The following is a 9,551-nucleotide window of genomic DNA, read 5'->3' as shown; positions in this document are numbered from 1 at the left end:
TGGTTGCTCCAACCCAGACAAAAATAGGCACGTACAAAAGTATGCTTGACAGCATACTCACAAACCTAAGACAGACCTTAATAGAACTTTAATTGCCTACACTAGTAAATTTCAAATACACAGATACTTAACGTGAAGCGTGTGCTTGTTTCTCTGCGGACAATTTATCAGTTCCTGGGGAGATTTTTGAAACCGACACTCTGAGGTTGTCCTCTGCTTCCAGTCTTGAATGGTACTTTGTCTTTAGCACAGCCAGTGAAGAGAATCTGATCTCACACAAATAAGATGAACCAAACTGTAAAAGAGCTTTGAACAAATACTTTGACAAAGCTGGACTTTCTAAGCCAAGTTTCAACCAAAAATTCCCCAAAGACTGTTTTTTCAAATGAATTTCCAATGTCCTATCACTCTGAAGGTCAGTCAGCTTCTCCTGAATGTCATTTGAGAGATGGGACAAGGTCACTGCCTCCACTAGAAAAGGTTGGCTAATTCAGTCATTCAGGGGTGCATTTCCTTCAGGAAAATATTTATCCAAACTGGCTCTGAGAGAACTCAAATGATTCTTGATTGGCTCACAAAACCCAATAGTTCAGATTCTGTTTCCTCGATGGCATCAGTTAACAACTAGAAGGGAATGCTTAAACCAGTTTTGATCTTTGTTTTCCAGAGATTTAGATTTCTCTTGAATGCCAATATCTTCTTGTGCAGGTCAAAAATAGTACTTTCCGCACCTTGCAGTGAGACATTTAGAGAATTCAGTTTGTCAAAAATATCAGCAAAGTAAGCCAAAAGTAAGGTCAGTAGGGATCACTCAGCGTGTCTGTGTTTCTGAAATTTAAATCCAATAGAAGAAGTCAAACTTCATTTCTCCCTTCATAAACGCATTGCAACACTTTCCCCCTGGATAGCCACCCGACTTCCATCATGCTCCATTCCCATTTCTGCACCAAGCATTGCAAAGAGATGTGCCTTTGTGGGCTGTGTCTTGATAAGGTTCATGCTTTCAACAGCAAAACTCAGAAAATCTGTAAGTTTTCGATCCATGTTTCGAGTTGCAAGAGCTTTGCGGTGTAGCATACAACGAGTCCACCTCCATGATATATGTGGAGCAATTTCAAACACTTTGGCTTTCAGTCTGCCCTACCTATAGAAGGGGCTCCATCCACGCAGATTCAGACACCTGGCTTCCTACTTCAACTGATGAGAAGTTAGGAAGTAGTTCAAAATGTTAAACAGTTCAGATCTAGTTGCACGCATCTTAATTGGCTTGCAGAACAAAACATCTTCCAATATTGATGTTTCGTGTGAGTACTGAATATAAGCAATTAAATGAGCTTCTTTTGCTAGATCTGTTGTTTCTTCCAACCAGATTGCAAATGAACTGGACTGCAATCGAGAGATCAGCTGTGCCTTGATATTTTCTGACATGTCAGAGATTTGGTGGCTGACTGCGTTGTCTGACACCAGAATCATTTTTAACTTCTCTGCTGCACTGTCACCAAGCATCATCCTGCAAATGTCAATTGCAGCTGGGAGAACCAGTTTTTCCCCAGTTGTTTAAGGCTTTTTATTCTTGGCAATGTGGTATGCAACTTGATATGATGCGTTTAAAGCACTTGCAGGGGTGGAGACCACATTTTTCATTGTGTTTTTTTGTTTATTAATTTCTTGTAGCTTTCGTTCAGAAAAAATCTCTGTTCTTTCCTACCAGATCGCTGTGTTTTGTTTCCAAATGGCACCTTAATTTTGTTAGCTTCAGGCTATTGTTTGCTAAAGTTACAGCACACACTACACATTGAAACCTAATTTCTCCATTAACTGCAATGGAAGTGAAACCAAAATCCAAATATGTTTCATCATATTTTCTTGTTTGTGCAGATTGTTTCTTTGTATCAACTTTAGCCATTTCAGCTTCCAGCTTTCGTTTTGGAACACTACCATCGTTTGGCAATAAGTACGATCCATTTTTCACCACATAATGATGTGAAAAAATATCAAAGTCACCAGTGGAATAAGCACTGTTCAACAGCCTGCTATTAGGACAGCACATGATACTAAACAGGAAGGAGGGAAAGGTAGTTATTGCTGTAGAAATGATGGGCTGGTGGCGGTGCTCCTGCTGAAAGCCCCAGGCAGCTAACTGTGGGGCTCCATCCACACGGATAGAATGGCCAGGCATCCAGTTTTCGACCAGAATGCCCAGTCGAAAAGGGACCCTGGCGGCAATGGTCAGAACTGCTGACTGGGCCATTGGCAGCACAGGCAGGGTCCCTACCTGGCTCCGTGCAGCTCCCAGGAAGCTGATGGCGTCTCTCTCTTTCCCTCTGGCTCTTAGGCAGAGGGATGGCCATGGGGGCTCTGCGTGCTACCCCCGCCCCCAGCAACAGCTCAGCAACTCCCAGTGACCAGGAACAGCGGCCAATGGGAGCTAAGAGGGCAGCACCTACAGGTGTGAGTGGAGCTCAGAGCCACATGGTTGTGCCTCTGCCTAGGAGCTGGAGATAGATGTTGCTGCTTCCTGCAAGCTGCCTGAGGTAAGCGTCGCTCAGAGCCTGCACACCGAACTCCCTCCTGTGCCCCAACCCTGAGCCACCTCACACTCCCAGCAGGAGCCATGCCCCCCCCCCGCACCTCAACCCTCTGCCCAAGCCTGGATCCCCCTCCCAGACCCTAACCCCTCATCTCTGGCCCGACCCTGGAGTCCCCTCCAGCCCTCTGGCTCAGCCCAGAGCCCTATCCTGCACCCCAAACCCCTCATCTCTGGCCCCACCCCAGAGCCTGCACCCCCAGCCAGAGCCCCTCCCGCCCTCCAACCCTCTATCCCAGCCTGGTGAAAATGAGCGAGTGAGGGTGGGGGAGAACGAGTGACAGACGGAGGGGGATGGAGCGAGTGGTGGCAGGGAGCGGGGCAAAGGTGTTTGGTTTCTGCAAATAGAAAGTTGGCGACCCAAGCCCCGGACAGCTAACTGTGGGGCTCCCCCCTCAGCCCCGGTGTGGCAGGTGCATCCTGCTGTGAGGCCAGGTGCAGCGGGGGCTCAGTCCAGCTGTGAGCCCCCAGGTGGCGGAGGCACCCGGCCCCCCCGTGTTCCTGCAGGTCCCCGCTTTGAAGATCTCAAGTTACGGTATTTTATAGTTTGGCAGGAGCGTTGCTGCTGGCTGTGGTCACCGCCACCTACTGGCCCTCTGTGGTCATTGCAGCGATGAGGTAGGTGGTTGTGAGTGTTACAAATTGCGCAACAACTGGGTTGATGGCTCCTGGAAGCAAAGGGTGGTGAGAGCGTCCCTCGGCGAGACTCAGGAGTGCGGCTGCAGGAGGAAGCGGGTGTGTGCAGAGTGCCTTTTGCAGGCTCTGGGTTGAGGGCACCGGAGAAGACAATCCCCGTCTCTTGTATGTCTGGCATGCCCGAGAAATCCCAGGGAGTGCCTAGGGGGCGGGGCGGGGAAGAACGTCGCTGTTTCTTTTTCACGTGAAGGGGTGAAATCCAGCCAGTCCCTGGTGCATCAGCAACTGCAAACTAGGAACAGCCTTCGCAGCCCCCCTCCCAAACACTCGCTACCCTCTCTCGGTCGCCGTCAGATCATGAATGACTAGGGAAGATCCGGGAGCCTCGGAGCTCTTGCCCGGACGGGAGCACTGTGTTTCTGCAGATAGCCGGGAGACGGACGCATGTGAAGGGGAGCAGTGTCACCTCGGGGAGAAAGTACTTTATGATTTGCTGCACTTCCTGTTAAGCGCAGCCTCTTGTTTTCAGCAGAGCCAGACTGCCAGGAGCATTTGCAACTCCTCCTCCCCTGGCAGTTCCAGTCCCTGATTATCCTCAGTCCTGCCTGGGATTCCGGCTCGCAGCAGGAAAGGGGAACCACATTGCAATGTTTGTTTGCACCACCGCCTTCTCCAGGCCTGCGTGAGTTGCTCGTCGCTGTGGCCCTGCCTCGCTGCTGAGGCTGCACAGAGGAAGGCGCATTTCAGGGAGCGCTTGCACCGCCTCCTGCTTGACAGAGGGGGACGGACCTCGTCGCAGGCTCCGGACTCCAGGGATTGCATTTATTTGCAAACGGTGTCGACTTCAACTTCTGCACCTTCCTCTTTCTCCCCAGGGCACGTGTAATGGGGGACATGTCACTTTGCTGTGCAGAGGGGAGGAAACTTTCTCACCCACCAAGAGTCTCTGGATATTTTTGAACGGGCGGAAGACTTATAAACTGAACCGCAGTTTTAAGGATGTCTCCTGATCTTGCTTCTGGAGACGGGGGCCCCTAGCAACTCTCCCAGCCCCCATTTAAAAAACCGCAGCTGGAAGAAACTCCTCCCTTCCCCTTTGGTTCCCCCACCCCCTTTCTCCCCAGTTCCTGAGGGTTTGAAAACAAGCCCAGATTGGCTGGTGGTGGTGGATAGTGGTGGGAGGTGGAAGAGGAGCCATCCTCTGGAGTCAAGCCTTGTTGAGCGGGATGGGAAGCACTGCCATGGACACCAAGAAGAAAGATGCTTCTAGCAGCGGCAGCAGGAAAGGCTCCAGCCAGAAGAGACGCATGTTGCGAGTGCACATCCCGGTAAGTGCCTCTGCGCCCTCCCACCCTCGCTTCGTGGTGATGACAGGGCTGAAGTGGCTCTGTCCGCACGCTGCAGCTGGGGCAGCACACGGCTCCTGTCATCGCGTGGGGGGCTGTTACTCCTGGGCAGCGTGGACACCCCACACCATTTAGCAGCAACACGTTGGGGGCGTGGTAAAGAAAGGTGCATGCGCCTCTTGGCCTTTTGTAGCAGCTGCAGCAGGAGAGGATTTGGGGGTTCTCTGGGCGGTGACTGCTTCTCCTGTCACTTAGCAACAGCTGAGGTGGTGGTTGTGGGGGGTGTGGAGAAGAAGTGCCCCCCCGGCATTCAGGAGCAACAGCTGGGGTGTGTGGTGAAACGGCTGTTGTTCGGAAGCCGATGAGAGGGGAGAAACCTGCGTGCGGTGCATGCTCCTGCCACTGGCAGCAGCAGCGGAGTGCTGGGGGTGTGTGTCTCCAGCCCTGCATGCAGGCTCTGCCTGTTGGCGAGCTGCCGCAGCAGGTTGAGTGGGTGGGGAGAGGAGTGTCCTCTGTGCAATGCGTGTTTATCCTGCCTCGTAAAATCAGTAATTTGGGGAAAGGGGTCCTCTGCACACCTCATGCAGCATTGTCTTTCTGCCAGGTGTGGGTCAGGAGGAGGGAGCTTCTCTTTAATCAGGTTCTGTAGCAGCTACCTCTCAGCCGAGCCGTGGGCCCTTCGGAACCGATTTCGAACAGGCCAGAGTCAATGTACAGCCAACCTTCACACGGGGGGCCAAGAGGGTCCCCACATGCGACCCTGACCGAAGACAGACAATGTCACATATCACTGACGGCTGCCCTCTGACCGGATTGGATGATGGTCGGAGGGCTCTACCCTTGGCTGATGAGGCTGCTGCAAATTGGGTTGGCAAGGTCTGCATCTGATAAGACTAAAGTCTAGCATTTATTAGTAGTATGTTGTTAGAGGATAAGCTGCTTTCAGGTGGGGGGGGAAGGGAGTGCATGGACTGGGTGAACGTGATGCAACAGACGAATAGCAGCTAGTTGTGGGAGAGGTGTGGCCTGTGTCACAGGTCGACCCCTAGGTGTGGGGGCAGAGAGAGCTTACTGTTCCTGCTTGGGCTGTTTGCTTGTTGTTGTTATAGCCGTGTTGGTCCCAGGATATTAGAGAGACAGGGTGGGTGAGGTAATCTCTTGTTGGGCCAACTTCAGTTGATGAGAAAGACAAGCTTTCAAGCCACACCGAGCTCTTCTTCCTGACTTGCTGAAGTTGATCCAATAAAAGATATAACTTCACCTCCTCTTGTCTCTCTGAGAAAAGGAAGTACAGTTTGGGGCTGGGGAGGGAGGACTGGCATCCTCTACCTCTTCCCTTTCATGCACTAATCAAACCCAGCCCAGCTGCATGCAGAATGCCAGGCTTGCAGCATGTGACTGGGCAAAGGGAGAGGAGAGCATGCCCTCTGCAGACAGCATGCTTTGCATTTCATTTAGCCATGTGATTTTATTTGGCACAGTTCTAACCGGATTTGATATTTCATGTGCAGTGCTGTAGAGTCTGAGTGTATTTTAACGAGAGGTGGGCTCAAAGCAGTATGGGGGCCTGAAAGTGCCCAAGCTTTGGCACTTGGACCTATCTCTGCAGTGAGACTGAATTGGAGCCTCTAATCTGAAGCCTCCAAACTCTAATTCAGAACTGAATTTCCAGGAGGGTGATAGCTCTCAGATGTTTATCAAAGCAACCTGTTGCTGGAATGGTAGGTGCAGAGGAATGGTCATACTAGAGCAGACGAGTGTACAGATTGGCAGGAAACCGTTTTCCTATCCCATGATAATTTTCACAATTTAAAAATGTCTCCAGTTCCATATAGGGAGGAAACTGAGACTTTTTGAAAATTTAGAGAGAGGCTGATTTCTCCCGCCGCCACCAATAATGAGGTGGTTAAACTGAGACCTTCTAAAGTTTTTGTGTGTGCTAGTCCCAGATTCATTAGCCTGGTGGTTAGAGGCCTGACCTGGAAGGTGGGAGACAAGGGTCAAGTCCCTGCTGTAGTGACTATTTAATTATTTATACCAAGTGGAAAAACTTCCACGGATGAGATTGTGAGTGTCTCACCCCACAATAGCTTGGTGGTCAGGGCACTTACTGGTCATGTGGCAGGCCCAGGTTCAAGGCCCTGTTGCAGAGCAGGGACTTGAGCCTGATCTCCCACATGCTACATGAATGCCTTGACCATGGGGTTATTAGCTGTTTTGGGCTGGGGTCAGTTACTCACTCTGTTACCTGACATTTCATTCTGGACTTGTGTAATTTTTGTCAAAATCAGTTATTTCCTGCAAAAAGTTAGTTTTGATTAATCATTTTCCAACATAAAACCCTTTTATCAAATTCTGGACCAGCAGGCCGTCCAGTTTCCTATCTGAGAGTGGCCAGTAGCAGCTGATTCAGAGGAAGGGGCAAGAAACGCTGTAGTAGCCAGGCAGTATAGAATAACTTGCTCAGAGGATCATTTTTCCCTAATGCCCAATAGTTAGAGATTGGCTTAAACTCTCCAGCTCCAGAGTATATCCCTTTCAAAACTTTACTGATTTTTTTTTTCAAATCCTTACTATTAACTCAGTATATTCTTATTTATATAAATCTTCATTCCATTTTTGGAATTCACCACGCTTGGCTGTGGTGCCTCTAGCAATGAGTTCCAGAGTTCCTGCTCCTTGTGCTGAGGGGTCTAGATTTTGCTCCAGCTACCCAGTGGCGGGAGGCAGCGTGAGCATGTTCCTCCCAGACCAACAGGAAACCATCAGCTAATTTTTGCTTTTTGGTGTGTTTTTTTTTTTCATGGAAAAACAAACAAATACAAACGTGTAGGGCCTACTGAATTGGTGATATAAAAGAAAGGAGAAATACACATCTTTTTAATGGGAAGAATTAGTTCTGTAGAGTTCTCATGAGCCCAGTAGTGTGAATAAAACTTTCAACCCTACAGTATGTTAGTGTGTTCAGAATGTGTGTCCATCATGATAGTGTCTAGGCACCAAGCTCTGCCACACTGCTAGTAATACAACTTCCATCTGATTATCTCAAAATACCTTACTGACATTGAACACCCCAGTGTGGCCGTAATTATCCTAATTTTATACATGGAGGAGTTGAGGCATGAAGGGATTAAGTGACTTTTCCAAATCAGAGTGTCTTTGACAAAGCCAGGAATAGAACCCAAATGTTCTGGCGTCTAGTCAGGGGTGTGCACAAGGGGAGCAAGCAGAGGCAAAGCCCCCTCAACAATAGTTGGGGCCAGGGTCAGAGAACTTCTCCGGCCCCAGGGACGCAAAGGCAGGGCACAGCAAGCTCCTGTCAGGGGCTGGGGCAGAGGAAAGAGTGAGCTCCTGCAGTGGCAGTTGGGGGCAGCGAGGTCCTCCCAGTGCCGGCTGGGGAGGGGAGAGAGCGAGCTCCTCGGGGGATGGGGGGAGGGCCCAGAATGTGCCCCTCCAAAAAAGGTAAAATTTAATTTCCTGTTTCTAGTTCTCTTTCTAAATCACAAAATTCATCATCTTCCCCAGGGTTGCCTCAGTCTTGTCCTAGAGGGACCTCCTCTAGGGGTAGAGGGTCATTCATTGTCTGTGTTCATTAACTTCTTGACCTCTTTGCTGGGCCTGCTTAGTAGGTTGCCACCTGGACAGTGGCAGATATTTGCACATATGCCACTAAGGGTACATCTACATGGAGATGAAAGCCCCCTGGTACAGCCGTGCCTGGATTGTGGGGCTTGGGCTGTGGGACTAAAAATTACTGTGTAGACATTTGGGCTGCGGGACCCTCCACTCCTGCTTGGGCTTCAGCCTGAGCCAGAACCTCTACACAGCAGTATTTCAGCCCTGGAGCTTGAGCCCTGCAAGCCAGACAGTCAGCTGACCCAGGTCAGCCATGAGTTTTTTTTTATCCCAGTGTAGACACTCCCTTCGGGTCTGGTCTTGCTGTCAGTGAATTCAGTAGCTATTTTGCTGTAGACTCATTTGGGAGCAATTCAAGACAAAAATTAACAAAGATCTGATCTCTTCCCCCTACCCTGAACCAATAGGCTCCTTTCCTCTTTCTGCAGTGTTGAGGTCTATAGTATTCCTAAAACGGGTCATCATATTTCAGATTTGGTGGTATTTTTCAGTAGTTGTTTTAATCTTTTGTTGTAGTGGCAATACAGCTGTGATAGGAACCTTTTGTTGTACTCACTTGACAGTGAAATTTCATTTGGAAAGATCAATTTAGACTTTTTTTTCTGTTTCATAACATTTTCTTGGCTGTTGTTTTGGAGTATCATTCCTGTTATTTCAGTGGTGCCTATCATTGCTGCTGTAGTTGTCAAGGGAGTTTTCATCAGACAGACATTTTTATTTTACTCATCCTCCTCTTCTGTGTCTTGTTGTGAGATCGTGTTTGTTGCTCAGACATTTTAATTCTTGCTCATTGAGATCTTCAGATTAGGGGCAACAAGGGAAAAACTAAGAAGGTGTGAACAGAAAGTGAAATAAAGGAGAGTGTAATATTAAGAGAAAGTATTGAGAGCAAAATCTACACAAGAAATAAAGTTGATATAATTGGGAGTCAGTGATACTTTCTAGACTTACTTTGAGGGTGCATCTGCGCCACTTGAAAGACTTGACCTAGAAATAGTTGACAAGCTTTGATGAAAAGCAGAGAAGCCTTTAAAAAAATGAAAATTAGGTGTACAGAGAAAACCAAATACATTAGTTGTTCCTGAGTGGAAGGTGTAAATGTTCTCCTTTCTCATTGTTTCCTTTTTTAGGGGTTGAATACAGTGGGAACATATTGATCAGCCTTAAAGAGGCCATTTTGTTGTGGCTCACAACCCAAGGTGGGAATTCCAGGATCTTGTCCGTTTCAAGCAAGAATAGAGGGTTGGGGGAAGAACTGTAGGATGCAATGGAGGAGTCTGACAAACTCTTTCTTTCTGAAACAGGGCTTTCAGTGCTGAATCTCCCCTTCCTTCTGCACAAGTGAA

The 9,551-nt window shown here is 48.8% G+C and overlaps 1 protein-coding gene across 5 annotated transcripts in view; it reads left to right on the top strand.

The window, feature by feature from the left end:
- The first annotated feature begins 2,923 nt into the window (after positions 1-2,923).
- Positions 2,924-9,551, top strand: part of PRKAG2 (protein kinase AMP-activated non-catalytic subunit gamma 2) — a 403,378-nt gene continuing 396,750 nt past the window's right edge. For 2 of the 5 annotated variants that reach the window (XR_003998731.1, XR_003998732.1), the window contains exon 1: positions 2,924-4,551. Coding sequence is in view for 3 of the 5 variants with exons in the window: in XM_030550041.1 (XP_030405901.1) it covers positions 4,450-4,551 (102 nt within the window). In the remaining 2 variants the exon portion in view is untranslated. The remainder of the gene's footprint in view (positions 4,552-9,551) is intronic. The other 3 variants (XM_030550041.1, XM_030550040.1, XM_030550042.1) reach the window with 3 other exon arrangements.

The sequence above is a fragment of the Gopherus evgoodei genome, chromosome 2 (assembly GCF_007399415.2).
Source record: "Gopherus evgoodei ecotype Sinaloan lineage chromosome 2, rGopEvg1_v1.p, whole genome shotgun sequence".
NCBI lineage: Eukaryota > Metazoa > Chordata > Testudines > Testudinidae > Gopherus > Gopherus evgoodei.
This window is presented reverse-complemented; position numbering and strand designations above follow the sequence as displayed.